Here is a 22,082-nt window from a genome sequence, read left to right on the forward strand (position 1 = left end):
AAATATAAATGTTTGTTATTTTCTTTAAAAGTTTTAAAGTTGCACTATCGGGAAAAAATGGTTTAAAGTGAAGGCAGAACTCCACATATGTACAAGAAATAAAGTTAGATACACAATTTCCTACTTCCTGTATATCCTGAGTGACAGATGTCTCGTCCAATCAGAGGGAAGAATTCCATTCGCAAACTATACCTACCTTTTCCGCTTTGTCTCAGTTATCCTTGTGTTTTTGGATTTGTTATTTTGTTTTGCACTTCTGGGCCACCGTAGACATGGCTTAAAAGAATAAAAAGCAACATTAGTAGGAGTGATTTAGGAATGATTTCAGCCACCACGAGCCACCAGAACAGATTCAGTGTGTATTGAGGAACTTTACTAGAGGGATGAACACAACTTTCAAAAAGATATTTTCCTCATTTGGTTTTTTGATGATGATGATGATGAGGATGAGGATGATGGAGGAGAGTGATAGATCCAAAATATCACATCGGTTTTTAGTGGTTTGAGTTCTTCTGCCTGTGAATGCTATAGCATATGATAAAATCATTTCATACTCATCGAACAATTCAGTGAGCCCTTTAAAGGGGAGGAGTCATCTTGAAAGACAAAGGAAAGCAGTGATCAGGAAGAATGATTCTCTCCGACTGGACAACTGGACCCAAAGCATACTAACAAAATACATAACAGCATAACATAGCCACCAGTTTCTCATTTAATTTGTCTCTTGTTGGTAGATTTTTATTGGCTAAATTCAAGACATGTTTCTGTCAGTTGTTGTAATGATGATGCGGTGCAGTGACATAAAACTAATGTACACCTTTTGACCAGTCAGATTTGAGAACACAGCTATGTACTGGTATAATTTATTGCCACATTGTGAAACTTATATTCAAATATTTACATTGGAAAAACAGTGTGCCTCGACTTTTTCTCAAAATATCATAACACATACAAAATCTCAAATCCTACTTGATTAATGTCATGGCTGATCGTTGTACATGCAGAAGCAGTTATTAAAGTTACCTGTCTAATATGGTGTTGGTCCCCCTTGTGCTATCAGAACAGCTCTGTCCGGTTGATGCATACACACATGGACAAAATCGATGGTACCCTTCCATTAAAGAAAGAAAAACCACATCAGCTCTATGTTCACAGACGCAAAAATGAAGCATAGAAGGACAAGAAGACCGTACCTACTGTGAAACATGGAGGAGGCTCTGTGATGTTCTGATGCTGCTTTGCTGCATCTGATCTCAAGACTGTCAAGGGATTCTGGAGCGAAATGTACGGCCCACTGTCAAAAGGTTTGGTCTTAGTCTCAGGACTCCAACAGGATATTGACCCAAAACACACAGCTAAAAACACTCAAGAATGGCTAAGAACAAAACACTGGACTATTCTGAAGTGGCCTTCTATGAGCCCTGATCTAAATCTTATTGAACATCTGTGGAAAGAGCTGAAACATGCAGTCTGGAGAAGACACCCTTCAAACCTGAGACAGCTGGAGCAGTTCGCTCACGAGGAGTGGGACAAAATACCTGTGGACAGGTGCAGAAGCCTCAGAAATTGCTTGCCTCAAAAGGTTGTGCAACAAAATATTAAGTTAAGGGTACCATCATTTTTGTCCAGGCCAGTTTCATTGGTTTGTTTGTTTTTTTTAATGCTTCTGTTGAACCATAATTCAAAAGCAAGGTCTGATTTTCATTAGTCAATTTTCAGTACATTTTTATTTATAATTTATAATTACTGTCAGTTTCAAGTTATTTCAGTGACCAGTGTGGGTTTTTTTTTTCTTTAATGGAAGGGTACCTACAATTTTGTCCATGTGTGTAGATTTCACAAGACCTCTGAAGGTGTGCTGTGGTATCTGGCACCAAGACCTAAGCAGCAGATCCTTTAAGTTCTGTAAGATACATGATGGGCCCTCCATGGATCAGACTTGTTTGTCCTGCACATCCCACAAATGCTTGATCAAAGTTAGATCTGGAGAATTTAGAGGCCAAGTCAAGAGTACCTTGTACTCTTTGTCATTCCTGATTAATTTTTGTAGTGTGGCAGGAAGCTGAAAGGCTGGCCATTAGGCAAAACTGCTGTCATGAAGAGGAGTAATTGGTCTGCAACAGTGTTTAGCCAGTAGGTGGTACTTGTCAAAGTAACATCCAGGACCCAAGATTTCCTACCAGAACATTCTCACACTGCCTCCACCGGCTTGTCTTCTTCCCATAGTGCATCCTTGTGTCATCTCTTCCGTAGATAAATGACACACACCTACCTGTCCATACGTGATGTGAAAGAAAATGTGATTTATCAGACCAGTCCACCAGTTCTAATGCTCACAAGCCCTTTTCTGGTGTTTTGCGCTGAGGGACAGGGGTCAGCATGGAGGCTGTGGATACACAGCCCCGCCCGCAGCAAACTGTGATGTGACTTTTTTCTTTTATAGCCAGCATTAACTTTTTCAGTCATTTGTGCTACAGTAGCTCTTCTATGAGATCGGACCAGATGCCTTAGCCTTTGCTCCCTTTGCACAGAAATGAGCCTTGGGTCCCCATTAAGCCTGTCACTAGTTCACAAAGTTGTCCTTCCTTGGACACTTTTGGTAGATACCAACCACGGCATTTTGGGAACGTCCCACAAGACCTGCTGCATTGGTGATACTCTGACCCAGTCATCTAACTATCACAATTTGTCACTCAAATTCTTAAACATTTTTCCCTGCTTTCAACTCGTCAACTCTGAGAACTAACTCTTTACTTGCTGCCTAATTTATCCCTCCCACTGACACGTGCTATTGTAATGAGATAATCGATGTTATTCACATCACCTGTCAGTAGTTTTAATTGATCAGTGTATCAATTGCTTTACTCATATCTTAAAATCGGCCATCCCCCCAAGACAAGCCCCCTATGCTAGGTGGTGAAGATATGACAGCTGTAGCTAAGACGATGTGCAGTTAATCTTTCGTCTTTTGAGGAGTTTATTCATCGTACAACCACAAAGAAAGTCATAATTCGGCACTCCTTGTTCTTGATTTGCACTGAGCCCGAAAGTAATATGCTTAGCAAACACAAATGCCTGTAGCTTCTTCACACTTTTGCAGCCTAGGCGCGTTTCTTTCGAGACCCTGGTGTTGTGATGAAAAGAGAAGTGCAGTGGGATGATGTGAGAAACATTTGAAAAGGCTTTCCTTCACAGATTGATGGTTGTTGCCATAGTAATAGTGTTAACAGGTCTCAGCTCTTGGATTGGATGTACATGGGTGGGCACAGACCGACTTGCTAAATTCTTTCTTCAGAGTAGAGGTTTGATGGCAGCTTTAAGAGAAGGCACCCTGAGCTGTGTGTCTGGAGGCAGGTTCTGAGAAAAGTGACAGAAGCATTTATCATCTGTTGCTATAAAATATACAGTGTTGTGCTGTGTTTCTTATTTGTATGGAAATAAATAGAAGTCAAGTGAAATATGTTCCTGTTACAGTGCTTGCTAATGCTTTGTACACCATCTCTCTCTCTCTCTCTCTCTCTCACCCTGCGATCACACAGCAGATGCTGAGAAGGTCACAGCTAACAGAAGTATGCACTGTGATGCGTCTTGAATACAAACTCATAGACTTTGTGCTTCCTTAACCATGAAGAGGAAATTTTTGACTTTTTTTTTCATATCATGTCACAGATTTTTCTTATGTAACAGCGTTTTCTAGCAGGAACAATCTGTCATGTGGTTTTGCGAAGTTTGAGGATTTTTCAACATGGCCTTTTCGGATGAATCATATGATAAACCCAATTCATTTAGCCAAGCTAGCGTTTTTGTAATGCTTTTCTGAAGTTTATTCACCAAGTAATACAACAACTAGGCACACAGCATTCAGTTTTTCATCTTTCTCTCGGAGTAATGTGATTGAAAAAACATTCTGGTTCCCTAAAGAATGTTTCGCTCCATTTTGGAACCATTTGTTGTTGCCACAATAAACACAAATGATTATTTTCCATCACAAAGATTCATCCACATAATGGTAACAATTATGATGGCTAGGGTCTATTTAGTTCACTGTGCAAACAACAAAAATAGAGGTCCGTCAATCAAAAGGGTCTTTAGTGAAAATTTTCACTGCATATCAAAACGCTTTTCCTGGGTCTTAATCATTTCATGCATAAATTATTTAATAACATATTTGCATTCTTCTTTCCTTTTTTTTTTATTTAAAATTGCATCTGCATAAAGATTAATGTTTATAAATAGCACTTATATTAAAGAGGTAATAGACAGAGTGCAGGAGTAAACATTATTACAGAAGGAAATGTCTTCTTCTGTGTTGGTAAACAAAGATTCAGGCCTACAACATTAATATTCAGGTTAAAACATAATATACACTACATTGCCAAAAGTTTTGGGACGTCTGCCTTTACATGCACATGAATGTAATATGGAGTTGTCCCGCCCTTTGCAGCTATAACAGCTTCAACTCTTCTGGGAAGGCTTTCCACAAGGTGTAGGAGTGTGTTTATGTTTAGGAATTTTTGACCATTCCCCTAGAAGCACATTTGTGAGGTCAGGCACCGATGTTGGACGAGAAGGTCTGGCTCACAGTCTCCGCTCTAATTCATCTCAAAGGTGTTCTATTGTGTTGAGGTCAGGACTCTGTGAAGGTCAGTCAAGTTCCTCCACACCAAACTCACTCATCCATGTCTTTATGGACCTTGCTTTGTGCACTGGTGCTCAGTCATGTTGGAACAGGAAGGGGTCATCCCCAAACTTTTCCCACAAAAAAAACTGAAATTGTCCAAAATGTCTTGGTATGAAGCTGAAGCATTAAGAGTTCCTTTCACTGGACCTAAGGGGCCGAGCCCAACCCCTGAAAGACAACACCTGAATTCAATGAACTGGCAGGATGTCCCAAAACTTTTGGCAATATAGTGTATCATTTGTCAACCGAACATAACAATATTCTTTGCAAATACAAAAAGCAGTTTAGAAGTGTTGCATGCTGCAGCTGATTTCAGAGGTTAAATTATTTTTCAATAAAATAGTAGAGAGACAAAAAGACATTTCCCTCAGCATCTAGCAACAACCAATATGGCGTCATTATGTCACCGCAGCAGCCAATGGGAGCAGCGGATGTGTCCGGTCTATCCTTTTAGATGTCTATTCTATGGACTATTTAAGCACGATTTCTAGAGTTTCTTCCATCTTTCCAGCCTCTGAACCATATTTCTCATTATTGACTTGCCTGTGTATGATAATCCAATGCCTGACAAGTCTTTTGACCCAACCTCGTCAGCCTGAAGTGTTCATTTTGCCGGACTGCGTTCTTAGTTTCCTTCATTCCAACACCCCTCTGCACATGGATCCTTGTGACTCTACCAGAGTCTAGATTGTTGCAAGATGGATAAAATGGCAGCAATAATAATCATAGTCAATAATTTTTTTTCACACCGGAGATTTACAAGCTCCCTCTTTAATGCCTTTGTAACCCCTGATGGCAGTTACTTAGTAACATGTGCATCCTAGCGAAAGGATTTCAATAATCAAGGCTATACTTTGGTATGACCTTGTTATTTGAACATTTCTACCAGTGTGTGTTTGTGTTTGTGTGAGAGTGTGTGTGTGTGTGTGTGTCTTGTTAGTGAATGTTTCTTCACCCTGCAGTGCTGATGGCAGTGTGTATGAGCAGGTATGACAGGGTCTCTGTGTTCTGTCAGGTTTAGGTGATGAAGGTGTGACAGTGTGCTGAGCTCACAGTTTCTGTGTCTAGAAGGAAGGAAACATTTGTATTGTATTTTGCTCTGTTACTTTACTGCTTTTCTTTCAGTTTAGACATGATGGCTTTTGCATTCCCACAGAGGTGAAAAGAGAATTCACATAGCTGGGCTTTTTAACAAGTTAATTGTTGTGTGAAATCCAGTTACGTTCTGTGGTTGCATGGACTACACGATAAAAAATGAAATGCGTTTGGCTTTTCAGCGTACAGATGAAAAAGAACAGACATATCCAAGGCTAAGACTAATGCATTTTTTGGGCATTGACAAAGTTGTCTATTCTGTCTAGCAAATTATATTAGAGTTAAACATTATATAATGCCTGAAAATCGCATACTTTGAATTCTAGCTTTAAATTAATGCCATTTAAATGCAAATCAGCTGAATGGTGCAGGAATTACAGTATGTTATATACATGTGGTCCCTCATTTCTAAGAGACAGAAAGTAATTTCACCACTGGCTGCTCTGCTGTTCAATGGTTTCATGTTATTCTCTTATTATTTCACTTACAAGTAAAGGTCTAGAGTTGGCTATTTTGTTGTTAACTTTCAATGCGAAGTCTAAAGAGCTGCTAGTTAAGCAAGCCATCATTTGGCTGAAAAACCAAATCAAACTTGACAGACAGAGAGCAGAAACATTACATGTGGCCAAACAACTACATTCCTGAAAAGAAAGAACATGCTAGTGATCTCAAGAACGCAAAAAGTTCAGCAAGACAACGAAAAAGATCTCTGGTGAATGACAGAAGAGTTGTTGATGAACACAACAGTTAGCCAGATCCAGAACACCCTCCAGGAAGTAAGCGTCTGTATACAGAGGATTTACCACAAGATATAAGCTACTTAGGTTAGAACGTTTAAAAAAAAAGAAGCTTGTACTTGTACTGTTCTGGAACTGTGGACAGATGAGACAAATAAATCTGGTACAACTTGTTCCACGGTGATGGGAAGAGAAGAGTATGGAGAGAGGACAGATCTGCTTATGTTTCGAAAACATACTTCCTCATCTTTCCATCTTATGTGATGGCCAATGGAACTGGTTCCTTGATATTCATCAATGATGTGACTGCTGACAAAAGCAAATGGTACAAGTTTATCTGCTCAAATTCAGGTAACTGCTTCAACACTCATGGTTCTTTAAGCTTCAGATGGGCAATAACCTGAAGCAAAACAAACCAAAACTTTTTTCAAGGCAAAGACGTGGAATGTTTGGCAAAGACCTGACCTGAATCCAACTGAGCATGTGTTTCCCATGCTGAAAGACTCACATGCTAAAGAACGAGGCATGACAGAGCATCACCGGGAAGAAACCTAGCGTCTGGTGATGGCTGACCTTAGGTAGACCTTGACTGCAAAGGATTTGCAACAAGGTATTAAATGTGACAATGTGATTATTTTAGTTTTTCCAGTTAATTTTAAAGAGGTCCAATATTTTAAAAAGTGCTCTGATTCCTAAAATGTTCACCCAATTTAGATATACGTATGCTTTAATGAAATCCGACTCTCCTAACTCTCCAATGACTCTGCGTTTTGTTGATTGCTTATACAAATATATACAAAATCCTCACTGTGGATATCCAAATACTGTCTACAGTTCCACACATATTAAGTTATAGCTTAAGGATACTCTATGACATGCACCAGTGTGAAGAGGACTTACAGCATCTAGTGTGTACACTTAACATTTGCCATCGCTTATCTCCAATCCTGTCATGCTTTCTGACAGAAGCCCCGGTGTCACCTGTTTTTCACTCTGTTATCGCTCTTCTGGGCTGTGAGTTGTACTGTCTGCATTTTATCTATCAGTGAACACCTGGAAAACCCAGGATTTATTCTCCACGTCTTCTAATGAGGCCCAGATTCGTGCAAGGGACACAATGCAGTGCAAATAGCTGTGTCCTGTTATAGAAAATACCCTCAGTTTTGATTAGAGAAATATCGGCACCCTTGGTAAAGATGGGTCAAAAAGAAAAGGTCAAATGAGAGACTAACCTTTATTAGGAGGAAAAGTATCCTAAGAAAATAAAAAACCAAAACACTTAGTCTACATGTGTCACAAATATTGGCACCCCTAGACATTCATATGAACAAAATGTCCCTGCAGCATGCTTGCATTTATATTTGACTTGATTTAAGTCCTTTATTAATATAGCACATTTAAAGACAACATATATCGGTCAACAACTGCTGCACAATAACATCATGTAAACCCAAACAGCAATGAAATAAATAGCAAGTAAAATGGAATAAAACAATAAAACCATTAAAAAGCATGAAAATACAGGACAAAACAGAAGACCTAAGAGACATTAAAAGACTTAAAGGTCTGTGAGAATAAATAAGATTGTTAATGGGATTTAAAAATATCAAGAATTGGGGATGCATTTCATTAAAAAAAATACTGGAGCTGTAACAAAATATCTTGTAACCTTAAAGTTTAACCTAAGCCAAGCCATTAAAATAAGCCATGACTTCTTTTTCTGGGGTATAAATACAAGGAAAGAGGGCAATTTCTTTAAGTAAGATTGTGAGTGAAAGGAAGGAAATGAAAGGAGACAAAATGGTTATAAAACAGCTACAGGTTTGAGATCATGCCTAAGCTTAATGTAATAATTAATAATATTAAAACAACCTCTACTGACTTTGCTTGGAAGAGGACACAAGTGTATTTTGGACCTACGCACAGTCAGGAACTAGACAGTCATGTTTGTCTGTGAGCTCATGTAGGTCATGATTTAAAAAAGTCCATCCAAATCCACAAAAACAGCCGGACAAGAATCAAGTTTTTGACATCTTTGTCCTCTGACCTAAACCAGTTTAACCTGCAGTGAGCTGAGAATGAGTGCACAAAAGCCTGAAGGATCTGGAGGGATTCTGTATTGAGGAATGCTCTCAGATTCTCTGCTCTGTAACCTCCAGTGTCATTATACGAGAAGACTTGCGGCTGTTGGCAGAATGATTTGCAATAGGGGGGCAAATCGTTATTTTCTTCGAATAAATTTCCATTTTCTTTGTGAAATTAAACAAATTAGCCAACAGGACATTTTTATAGCATTGGTTTTTTTTTAAGCCAGGGTGCCTATAATTCTGGAGCACAGAAGATGCATTAAAGAATGTGTGTTGCAAAGGTGTTTGAAATTTGAGCTTTAGAGATTTCAGAACCATGGAGAGCTCTGTAAATCTCCTCCATATTCTCTCTCTCTCTCTGTAAGTGTGTGTGCTCGTTCTCAGAGAGTGGGCTACCAACTGTTCATCTGTTTATCAACCTGTTAGCATGTAATAATACACAGCAAGATCGCATCCACACCATCAATCAGAAAGAAACAGAAATACTTCATCCGTTGTCAGTCATAATAATTGCACAAAAAGTCTTTTCATTTCAAAGAAATTCAAGTAGTGTATTTTCTTTACTAATTTGCTGTTGGTTATTTAGGTGTGTGGGATGAATAAAAGTAGGCTCTAAAGACAGCCATTTAGGGTTATTACTTGCTACTAGGTTTGTGAGATATAATGATTTAATTGTCTCTAGGCGAGATTTCCAGTGACATTTACACTGATTATATTATATAATATTATTAGATCTTTGGTATAGAAGCTACTCAACTCAATATCAGATCACTCAATAATACAGCAAAGAGCTGTCTCATTCTCTACTAAACTGGCGTCAGATGAGTCAATGGCATATGAAGGCCCCAAACCCCCATATCACATGCTCTTGATTAGATTTGTGAAGTGCCTCACGGTCTGTCCCTCACTTTCTGTCACAGAATAACTGAAAAATGTTCAGTTCATTTCATTAATATGAAATAAAATCAGTGTATATATTTTATAGTTAACATCAGCTTGTCAGGCAGCAGATAAAAAAATTAAAATATGGAGGCAAATGCAGTAGTTTTATTGAGGGAGCTTGAAGAAAATCCAAAAACTGGCAATGGTTAACATGATTAATTACGGATGCTGGCAGAATCTGTTACTGTGTTGTTTCTTTTGTTCTCTTGGCACATTAAAGTTCATTTAAAAAAAATTGCTATACAGTATTCACCTGAGAACTGAACAGTAAGACGCATTATAGCTCTAGGGTCCCTGGTGTGTCACGGATGGAGTGGAGGTAGAATCCATGTGCGGAGTTTTATTAAGAATTCGGAGCACACAAATCCAAATCATGAGACAGCGAGAACAAACAGGAAACAGACCGAGTCCAAAAACCAGAAAATAGCAATCGACATGGCAACAAATCCAAATATACACAAAGACAAAAGCGAAAACTGAACAACAGGAAAACTTGGTCGTACGCGGTAAGCAAACGAGATCAGTGGAAACAAACAGCATGGTAATGAAGGTAAATTGGCAAAACTTCACAAAGAGTGAACTGTGAGTTTGTGGTGTATGTATACGTCCCATAGAAAGGAAGAGAAAACTGTGTGACCAGGAAGTGTCAGTATTCAGGCGAGGTTTCCCTCTGGTGATGAGGAGGAGAATGAGCACTGGGTGTTGTTACACCTGGTTTGATCCTGCTCGGGTAATTTTCTGTGTGGAACTTCCAACGTTCTTCCTGTATCCGTGTGGGTTTCCTCTGGATTCCTCCAATTTCCCAGAACCAGGTGGACTGGTTAAGATAAATTGTCTGTGTGAGTGTGCATGGTGTGCCCAGATCCTGTTCTGCTATGACACTGACAGGGTTAAAGAGATTACTAAAAGTGAGTGAACTAGTAAATAATCACCAGAACAGTGACACAAAAAAAGGCATAACAAAAACTGTTACAGTACAACGGACGTCAGTGTAACCTTACAACTCTTATACACTGATCAGGGACAACATTATGACCACCTGCCTAATGTTGTGTCTTTTGTTGCCAAAACAGCCCTGACCCATCCTGCACTGTGTATTCTGACACCTTTCTATCAGAACCAGCATTAAATTCTTCAGCAATTTAATCAACAGTAGCTCGTCTGTTGGATCGGATCACACGGTCCAGCCTTCACTCCCCACGTGCATCAATGAGCCTTGACCGCCCATGACCCTGTCATCGGTTGGCCACTGTTTCTTCCTTGGACCAATTTTGATAGATACTGACCACTGCAGACCGGGAACACCCCACAAGAGCTGCAGTTTTGGAGATGCTCTGATCCAGTGGTCTAGCCATCACAATTTGGCCCTTCATCAAACTCGCTCAAATCCTTACTCTTGTCCATTTTTCCTGCTTCTAACATCAACTTTGAGGACAAAATGTTGACTTGCTGCCTAATATATCCCACCCACTAACAGGTGCCATGATGAGGAGATCATCAGTCTTATTCACTTCACGGTCATAATATTATGCCTGATCGGTGTATGTTAAACAGGGAGGGAAAGGTATGTTGAATCTATACAGTAGTGTGTATCTAAAGGGAAATTGAAAGCAGTGAGCAGTGTGTGTTTGTTTCTTTTCTGCTGTCTCTTTCTGCTTGTTACAATTCTTAGGAACAAATTCAGTTCCAGGTCATTGTTTAGCACTACATTCTTTTCGGGTTCGCCCACACACTCAGAACACTGGATCGATGTGTTAAAACTGCAAAACCGCCTGAATGTGTAGTGGTGAGACTAACCGATTACGCCGAGACTGATCTCCAACCGTTCCACCGATTCCAGCATCAGTGACCTCGAGTCATTTTCACACTTATCTGCTATCTCATCTGTATGAGATGAAGAAGAACTTAAAATTCAATGAGATGTTTAAAAACAGTTAACCTGGTTATACAGCTCTAACATAAAAACATAAACATAACATAAAAATATCAAACCATGGCCTACACACATGGGACTCCTACACACAGAACACTTATGCAGTCATTCACCTTCTACTGTTGATCACACACCTGTTCCTCACCTGCTCTCACAGCCACTGCACAAAAGGATCGTCTTACTAAGTTCACCGCAAAGTAAACTTTCAAACCTCAATATAGTGAATGTTCTCCTGTTTCCAGTTTCTTGACTTTGATCCTCGCAGCCTGTCCCTATCTGACAAAGATAATCTATTTTTTAATGAAGTAGAATTTCAATGGTCAATAAATATGCCTAGTATCAAAACCACTGAACTTTATTGTAGCAATTATTTTACCCAAGGCTGCCTCCGCCTAGCGAGGTCAAGAACGCCTGAGCTCATCTGATCTCTGAAGCTAAGCGAGGTTGGGCTTGGATGGGAGATCACTTTGGAATCTCAGGTGCTGTAAGCTTCTTTATGTGAGTGGTTAAGTCTCCAGGTTGTTGATTGGAAGATTGGGGTTCAAGCCCCAGCACTGCCAAACTGCCACCTTGAGCAAGGCCCACAAACTCACCTGATCCAGGTCATCATGGCTGACCCTGTGCTCTGACCCCAACCCTCCAAGGATGGTAGATGTGATTCCATCCTTCACTGTGCAGTAATGTATATGTGACAAATAACGTCCACTTAACTGTAGTGATGGTGATGTTTCTGTTACATCGGACCAACATCGGTGTGTATGTGTGATAAGCTGTTCATCTCTCTTCCTCTCTCTCTCTCTCTCTCTCTCTCTGCTTCTTTCTTATTCGTCCTTCTCCTGCTCCTCTTCCTTGAGTGCCCTTTCCTATCTTCTACCTAAGTGCAGGTCAACCTCATGAATGTTCTGTTTTATAACTCCATTTAAAAGCAATCCCTCATCGCCGGCAGATTTGTAGATGAATGCCATGTAGCGCATGATGTTTCTCACTTGTTTGCCGGGTGCTATATAGGATGCTGATAGAAAAACTCGCACCCTGCTCTGAGCATGAGCATTTCAGAAAAGGAAAAAGAAGAATTTATTCCAAATATATGGTTGAAATACTGAATATATGATTTTCCACAATTTAGAATAATAGTGAAGACAGTATTATAATGTTAATGTGTTAACCAGGAATGACCAGTGTTCATGAAATCCTTGTAACATGATGCATTTAAAGTAGATTTAATCAAAAACTTAACCGTAGCTGTGAAACAACATTGCCTGATCTCATGCTAGCGAACTGGACTGTAACCATGGCAACAAGCATAAATAAGTATTTATACTTCACTATCACCATCATTATATCAGGAAAACAATAAACTTGGCACTCAGCTTCACATTATGCTGTTCTTTGCTTCTGCCTCAACCGTTATTTAACCATAATAGGACGTTTTGTTGGCTGTTGTCTCTTAAATGAAACGAGGAATTATGCAGTAGCCAAAAAGTGCTGAACAAATCAGAACTGTTGATAAAAGAAGTTGATAAAAGATAATGACTTCTTCCCCGAGTACCGCTGAAGAACATATGGTGAACAATTCTTCCATGTATTTTTTTTTAAATACATGATTCTGTATGTATCAACCTCAATATTTATAATTTTATTTGGTACTGTGTGTGTGTGTGCGTTTATTGGGGTTCTTCTATTCAAGAATGTAATAATAAGGAATACAACGTGATGGGTCATGCTGTGAAAACAAAAATCAAAGACGGACTACTTTTATTCGATCTGTGTTTTATTTCTCTAATGGTGTGTCCAGTCTGATCCACAAAGGGCCGGTGTGGGTGCGGGTTTTCAATCCAACCGAGCAGAAGCCACACTGGAGTGTAATTAAAGCCAAGACCAAGTAGAATCAGGCGTAGCTCCTGCTTTATTAGAATGAAAATCTGCACCCACACTGGCCCTTTCTGCACCCAGACTGGACACTCCTGCTCTAATACAACACAATTGATATATTTCTATTTATTAAAGACGCATACTTGAAAAATCCATCCATATAGTTCTATTTAATGTTGTAGAACGTTGTGTTATTACTCCTGGTACGTTCCCTCATCTCGCTCCTTCTCGCACTTGTCCCATTACTGAGAACCTGCAAAGCACGAACATCTCCTGAAGAAATTTCCCTCAAAGTGCTGACACTAATTGAATTCAGAAATGCTAAATGAATGTCTGGTGAACGTTACCGAGCGCTTTAGGTTTTTCCATCATCAAATAGCGACGTTTTTTTTTCAAAAATTTGGTTCTCATTAGTCTTAGAATATGTGGAGTGTCCGGCGACCACTGAACGAGTGGTTGCTATGGAAAAGATACCATATTAGAAAGCATACAGCCGGCGCTGTTAGCGTTCGAGCTGTGGTTATAGCGAATTAATCAATGCCTTATGACCTAGCAGATTTAAGAATTCAGCGTGTGAATATAAACTCCTGACACATAGTAGGTGGAAAGTCCAAGGGCACTTGTGTGAAGTACAATTCTTTGCTGCTTATGTAAAACAGCTCACTTCTATCACCTGGTGTTCAGTCAGTCCCTGAAACAGCGCTCCTCTGAATCTTGCTTTCCAATAGATTTGACACAGGCACCATGAGCAACCTTTTATTTAAGTGTGTTATTAGTCTGCAGAAAGTGTGTGCTGTGTATTAACACATTTCTGTAATGATTGGTGACTGTCTGAAGTCGTTCCAATAAGCTGGCACAGATGGAGTATGTGTTGCAGAACAGCTTTATGGATGTCACTCTAGAGGATTCTGGGTAATTATGGCACAGACTTATTACCTACTTGTCAGTACTGCGCAATGGACTGGTAGTCAATGCCAGCACCTTCTTCAATCATTATGCTGACATGCTTATAAGGAGAAAATTTCACGGCGCTTGCAGTGTTTGGCGATCAATACAGCTCAGCCAAAAGTCATGGTCTATTTAACGATAGACTGTAGGTCCAGTCATATCCAAACCTTATAATGAATCCCATCATGCACCGGTCATTAGAGTTGTTGTAGTAGCATGTATAGTAGCATGTTGTTTATGGGAGAAATCTGTATAAGAGGTCTAAATACTGTAAAAAATAAATAAATAAATAAAATAAAATATATATATATATATATATATATATATATATATATATATAAAATACATACATATATATATATATATATATATATATAGTAATGATAATGGTCATATGACAGAGACAATTAGTTATGCTTGGTGTTAAAGTGCTTGTGTTTAATTGGGTCTTTTAAAACAAAGCGTGTCGGATAAATTAATGTGGAGGCTATTTAAATGGCGCACTAAAATGCAAATGAGAGTGGCCCTTAGGTAGCAGCATGAGAGGTGGAGGGAAGCAGGCAGCAGGAAACATCTACAGCAGTATCTCAATTAACTTTAGCTAAAATGATCCATCGTTTCTGATAGAAATGCATTAAAAGAAAAACAAACAAACAAACAAACGAAACATACAGTATACCCTTATGATGCTCTATTGCACTAAAAGTGTTATATCTTTACAGTATGCGATGCAGAATTAATTCAAGTTGCCTGTGCATGGTTTGTGTTTAGCAACATGGGGCAGTATTACTTATTCACGGGTTTCACCTTTAATCCCGATGTCTGTGTGAGTAAAGTGTTTTAAGTGTGGTCCTCCTCTGAATGAACCACTTGTGTATTGTAGCCTGGTGGAAATATGGATAATTGCATGGCAGTTTAATGAGATGCTTTTGAACATATTATTATTATAATTATTATTATTATTATTATTATTATTATTATTATTATTATTATTAGTTCACCAATCAATGAAGATGCTATTCTTCTTCTTCTTCTTCCTCCTCCTCCTGCTCTGGCCAGGCTGTCTGGTAGAATTGTCTGGTAAAAATTTGGCACACTCAGTGAGGAGGGCCTAAAGGACATTCTGACCGAATCTCGGCTGCAATGTGCTGCAATGCTCTAGCACCACCACTGGCTCAAAGTTGGCCCCTAATTTGAAACTATCTTTATGTTCATAACTTTTAAACCATGTGTCCAAAATTTAAAAGCCAGGCATCCCTGGATTCCCTCGGTTCAGACAGAATTTTGCATACACTAGTTGGTTTGCACGTAATGGGAAAATCGATCTAAAAGCAAAGATGCCAAACAAGATGTGTAGGCGAAATCTTGGTAGGCGTCTTCAGGACTATGACTTGAGGCTTGAGATTTCATGACAGTGCCACATACTGCACAAAAGTTACCATAACATGCTTAAAAATACTTAGAAATTGCAATTTTTATTTCATTGATGTGTTAGAAGCAGGAAAAATGGGCAAGAGTAAGGATTTGAGCGAGTTTGATGAAGGACCAAATTGTGATGGCTAGACCACTGGATCAGAGCATCTCCAAAAATGCAACTCTTGTGGGGTGTTCCCGGTCTGCAGTGGTCAGTATCTATCAAAAGTGGTCCAAGGAAGGTGGTGAACCGGCGGCCAAGGCTCACTGATGCACGTGGGGAGTGAAGGCTGGCCCGTGCGATCCGATCCAACAGACAAGCTGTACATCACGTGGATGGCTGGGTGCCTGTGCGTCGCTTACCTGGGGAACACATGGCACCAGGATGCACTATGGGAAGAAGGCAAGCCGGCGGAGGCAGTGTCATGCTTTGGGCAATGTTCTGCTGGGAAACCTTGGGTCCTGCCAACCATGTGGATGTTAATTTGACATGTACCACCTACCTAAGCATTGTTGCAGACCATGTACACCCTTTCATAGAAACAGTCTTCCCTGATGGCTGTGGCCTCTTTCAGCAGGATAAGGCGCCGTGCCACAAAGTAGAAATGGTTCAGGAATGGTTTGATGACCACAACCAGTTTGAGGTGTTGACTTGGCCTCCAAATTCCCCAGATCTTAATCCAATCGAGCATCTGTGGGATGTGCTGGACAAATAAGTCCAATCCATGGACGCCCCACATTGCAACTTACAGGACTTAAAGGATCTGCTGCTAACATCTTGGTGCCAGGTACCACAGCACACTTTCAGGGATCTAGTGGAGTCCATGCCTCGATAGGTCAGGGCTATTTTGGCAGCAAAAGGGGAACCAACACATTTTTTGGTCGGTGGTCATAATGTTATACCTGATCAAACCTGGATCAAACACAGGTTTGCTGGGGTTGTGAAGCAGCAGCGTTACCACTTGCTATCATATCTCACATGATTTAATGAGGTCAATTTAATACTGTAGTCCACTATAGTCTTAAAGTCTTTCTCGTGAGATTTTATAACATAATTGGATCATGTTAATAATACATAAACTGATCTCACTCGCTGTGCAGAATTTAAACTGGTAAAGAGAAACTTGTTTAAATTAAATTTAGTATGGGCAGTGAAATTAGAATTAGTTTTCATGAGAAACTTAACATTCTTTTGTAAACTATACGTAATATGATTAGGGCAGGAGTGGCTCAACAGTTAAGGTGCTGAGTTATGGATTAGAAGGTTAGGGCTCCAAGCCCTTCTCTGCCAAGCTGCTACTACTGGACGATGCTTTGCTCAAAGGGGAACTGTATCATGGCTGACCCTGTGTTCTGGGCTGTGAAGAATATAATCACACTATACTGTAATAAATATGTGACAAAGGCTTTTCCTTCTTCTTCCAGTGCAGATAGTGTTTAAATGATAATGTGCAGGAGGACAAACAACAGAATGATTGTGTAAAATAAGTAGTTATAAATAAGGCTTTGACTTGATCAGTTTTTAATAGCAAGCTCTTTGTTATCTTTATTAAGCCAGCTTTTCTTTGTGTTAATGGTGCATCGATTATTGATGTGACTACTTGCTGACTGATGTATACTGCTGTACCCAGGAGTTCTCCGTGGGTCTCAGTGCATTTTATTAAATTCTGTATTTCATCCAATTGTCAGCCATTTCTCCAGAGGCTCTCAGACATATGCCTGCTCTTCTTAGATATTTTCTAAAATCTAATACCGTTCAGCACGTTTCAGGGCTTATCACGGCAAGCCATGTGTTTAAATACATTACTGATCTAGAATAATTGAATTCTGTCAATGTAAGCTTTATTGTCTCCTGATCTGGTCGATATCTGATCTGTAGTACAAAAGCTTAAAAAAAAAGTTAATAACAGGATGGTTAAAGTGAACATTTAGGCTGTGTTAAGATAACTTAAGAAGAGTGATGGTTTTGGAATAATGGGTCGTGATCTGATTTGCGTTCATCTTGATTGGGTTTTGGAAGAGAAGCAGCAGTCCTATGGATATGACTACACAGGATCCCAGCTTCTTTTTTTTTAATTAAGTAGATGTGATCTTCAGTATATCCATGTAAACTGAGTATATCTGCTTTAGTAAATCCTTTGCCAACTGGGTCATGCTCCTCCTCCCAGCTGTTACTCTTCCAATTAACACAAGTTCATCTTGATTCTTATGCTTATGCATTCTGGCAAGTGAAATAAATGAGACTGATGATCTCCTCATCATGGCACCTGTTAGTGGGTGGGATATATTAGGCAGCAAGGCAACATTTTGTCCTCAAAGTTGATGTGTTAGAAGCAGGAAAAATGGACAAGTGTAAGGATTTGAGCGAGTTTGACGAAGGGCCAAACTGTGATGGCTAGACCACTGGATCAGAGCATCTCCAAAACTGCAGCTCTTGTGGGGTGTTCCCGGTCTGCAGTGGTCAGTATCTATCAAAAGTGGTCCAAGGAAGGAACAGTGGTGAACCGGTGACAGGGTCATGGACAGTCAAGGCTCATTGATGGACGTGGGGAGCGAACGCTGGCCCGTGTGATCCGATCCAACAGACGAGCTACTGTTGCTGAAATTGCTAAAGAAGTTAATGCTGGTTCTGAAAGAAAGGGGTCAGAATACACAGTGCAGGACGGGTCAGGGCTGTTTTGGCAGCAAAAGGGGGACCAACAAAATATTAGGCAGGTGGTCATAATGTTATGCCTGATCTGGTGTATGAACAATGCAAAGTGATGTGCATTTTTGTCTGTATAAAAAGCTATCTTAAAGATTAATAAATAAATGTATAAATTCTTCTCAAAATTTTAATTGGATAAACAGTCTGATCTGGGTTTCTTTGAAAATCATGCTGAGCATTGTATCAGAAATAGAGCTCCAGAGTTGGCTAAAATGCCCCGTTTTATGGAAATGAATGTCATGTGGAACGGATGTGTAACACATACAGACACTGCTCACTGAAAAATTAAAGCAATGGCTCTCTAACGCCTTTTTGATGATCATTAATTGTCATTTTTGCTGAAATATTATGATAGTAGCTGATGCCTTTATAGAAACTGTTAAAAGCGCTTGACTGTTTTCATGCCCTGGTTGTTTAACACCTTGACAGATTCCTTTATTTCAATTCTGAGAACTAAGACCAGCAGAGTGTGTGTGAGGAGTACAGAGGACCCTAGAGATACTTCTAGTGTCTTGCCCTCAAGTCCTACTCCTACGGTCTCTCTCTCTCTCTCTCTCTCTCTCTCTCTCTCACACACACACACACGCTCTCACCTGCTGCGTGTGTGTATAACATTAGTGAGGGTAGAGCAGCGTGAGCAGCTCCTCTCTCTCTCTCTCTCTCTCTCTCTCTCACTGCCTCTCTCTCTCTCTCTCTCTCTCTCTCTCTCTCTGCCTCTTCCTCTCTCTCTCGCTCTCGCTCTCTCTCTCTCTCTCTCTCTCTCTGTTTCTCTCTCTCACTCGCTCGCCCGCACTGGCTGCTGCTGATGCTGGTGACTGCACCAGGCTGTTTACTCATAATTCATACAGAGGGATTCTGCCCTGATCCGCTATGCTCGCCTCCATCTGGTACGCTAAGAAGCTGGGACGCAGGCTCGTACAGAACGCCAGAAAAGCCAGAATGCAGAAGGTAGGGATGAGGGGTTGATGCTATAAGTTTACACGCGCTGTTGCAAACTCTGGACATTGATATGACTTTGATATTTGCAGTGCTGCTTTGGAAGTACTTGAATGCAAGTGCTGATTGTGATACACTGTTGTTTAATGTCTGGTTGTTTTATCTGGCGGAAAAAGGAAAGGCTCTGGATATATATAGCTATAATCTTGGATTCAGTTTAAATTGGTTTGATTGTCTTATGGATTGTGGGAGGATTCTCAGGGCTTAGTGGGACCTGTTTTTGTCTCACGTCTGAAAAGGTTCTCATCTTATTGTGCGAGGGTGAGTGTAACAAGAGCTGATCCGAGGCTCATGACCTTAGTGCTTGTGAAGGGGTTAATAAGGATCTTTATCTTTCTCCTGAGCTCTCTCTCTCTCTCTTTTATAAAGTTTACTAATCTTTACGGTGATTTGTTTAAGCCACATATTATCGGTTTGTGGGTTTACTATCTTGAATGTCATCATTGCACAAAGTATATGTGTGTCTCTTTCAATAAGTCATTTTGGCTGTGTTAACAAGCTGATTAGAATTAATGTATTCATGCTGCTACCTGAGGTCGCTCCTTCAATGTGCTAAAAATATCAGTTGTCCATTTCCCACCTAGAAGCTATTTTCCCATATCACCTGACTACCAACACATGCTACATCCAAGATATGTGAATCTTCTTGAACTGCCACTGTCTCGAGTAGCTAAACATGATTGAGGAAAAGTGTTAAAATGATATCTTTTCATGTGAAATAATCTGTAAGTAAGGAATAAAACACTGCACTGTATACTGTTAGAGGACAATAATCCATGATGGTTTGGTGTGATATGTCCCAAAGTGTTTTATTCCTCTTCGCCCACAGCAGTTTGCCAATGGTTAAAGTTTTTGTGTGATTAATGAGCGACGTGATTTTTGACGGCTTCTAGTTGCATTTAATGTTTAAATGTAAAGAAAGAATTTAGTGTTTGTTGCACACCGATCAGGGATAACATTGTAAGCAGTGTCAGGTGAAGTGAATAAGACTGATGATCTCCTCATCATGGCACCTGTTAGTGGGTGGGATATAATAGGCAGCAAGTCAACATTTTGTCCTCAAAGTTGATGTGTTAGAAGCAGGAAAAATGGACAAGCGTAAGGATTTGAGCGAGTTTGATGAAGGGACAAATTGTGATGGCTAGATCAGAGCATCTCCAAAACTGCAGCTCTTGTGGGGTGTTCCCGGTCTGCAGTGGTCAGTATCTATCAAAAGTATCCTTTAAGTCCTTTAAGTTGAAAGTTGGAGCCCATGAAGGATCTGCTGCTAACATCTTGGTGCCAGATACCACAGCACACCTTCAGGGATCTAGAGGAGTCCATGCCTCGATGGTTCAGGGCCGTTTTTGCAGCAAAAGGGGGATCCAACATAATATTAGGCAGGTGGTCATGCTTGGTCCATGCATAGTGAGTTTCTGGAATCAAAAATGAACCTGGTCATGTTATTGAGAAACCAGAAAGTTCTCGAAGTCCTGAAGACTCTCTCATGGTGGAACACTTCCTGACCATTACACAAAGAGCTGACACTGGATACTTTCTTAAAACGGTAAATAATATTTTCCTCACAGTAAGATTCACTTTACAGATTCTCGAATCTCGAATAATCATATTTGCACAAAACATTTTCTCTTTGCTATTATATTCTTGTTCATTATGAAGCATTTCTGTATAAACTGTGATTATGACATTAAACCTGAATCGGAATATTATTATTTATTTATACATGTTTTCCATTTTATGATTAGCTGTAGATTATCTCCACCACCCAAGCCTCTGTGAATGACATTCTGACAAATTCGGGATCTGGAATAACCTTCATTGTAAAGAAGAAGAATCAGTCTCAGCTGGATCGATTCCTGTTGGTGTTTATTGCATTTTGTCAAATTGCTTAACAAATGTCGTCCTTCTGACCCACACATCAGCACTAATTGTGTTCTGTCAGACTTCTAGCCATGATTGGCTGTGGCATTGTCAGGTTTAAAAACCCCTGATTTCACTTAAACCACTCCACTTCCTGGAAGATTTACGTCTTATTTTACATTTCAAAGACGGGAAAGAGTGAGAAAGTGCACCACAGGGCTTGAAATGCCTTTCATTACCTAACCATCTATACCCATATCTGAATCGATGACTTTTTTTGTACTGGTGTTTCTTTTTATCATGTATTATACTTGCAGGTTATTGTGTGTGTCTGTGATACGGCTCGGTGTTGCTCATATTTTTTTAATGCAACAATTTGGGCCATTTCCATTTTGTCTATATGGCAGATTTTATAGTACCAGTAGTGATTTTGCTTTTCGGCTAAACAGATTCTGAAAATGAAAATGTCAGTGTGCTTAGACTAAATGGGTTCTTGATTAGGCATCTTGCATGTGTGTGTGTGTGTGTGTGTGTATGTTAGGAAGTTATAGGTAAGATGCTGCCTGTCACAGCTATGTATTACGCTGATTATGTGCAGCATAGAATTTTGTTTGTGTGCATGCATGTGTGTGTGTGTGTGTGTGCAAGATTGAGCATATGTCACTGATATGTTGCAGCTGAGAGGTCTTGCTTACCTTATCGCTCCCTTCCGTGGTAACAGGATTCAGATTTTCAGCGCCACGCTTCATTTCCCTCTTCACACTCCAGTACTTTTATCTATAAGAAAGTTCCTCGCTCGTGTGTTTGCTCG

At 39.9% G+C, this 22,082-nt stretch overlaps 1 protein-coding gene across 31 annotated transcripts in view; it reads left to right on the plus strand.

Moving 5' to 3' along the window:
- The window catches only part of dlg2 (discs, large homolog 2 (Drosophila)), a 228,577-nt gene that overhangs the window by 95,434 nt on the left and 111,061 nt on the right, over nucleotides 1–22,082 (plus strand). For 2 of the 31 annotated variants that reach the window (XM_058411104.1, XM_058411106.1), the window contains exon 1: nucleotides 19,233–19,363. The exons of 27 other annotated variants lie outside the window; for them this stretch is intronic. In XM_058411104.1, the coding sequence (XP_058267087.1) occupies nucleotides 19,286–19,363 (78 nt within the window). In that variant the 5' untranslated portion in view covers nucleotides 19,233–19,285. Of the gene's footprint in view, nucleotides 1–19,227; nucleotides 19,364–22,082 lie in introns of those variants that run through there. 2 more of the 31 variants (XM_058411110.1, XM_058411105.1) reach the window with 2 other exon arrangements.

This window comes from Hemibagrus wyckioides, linkage group LG16, assembly GCF_019097595.1.
Source record: "Hemibagrus wyckioides isolate EC202008001 linkage group LG16, SWU_Hwy_1.0, whole genome shotgun sequence".
Lineage (NCBI taxonomy): Eukaryota > Metazoa > Chordata > Actinopteri > Siluriformes > Bagridae > Hemibagrus > Hemibagrus wyckioides.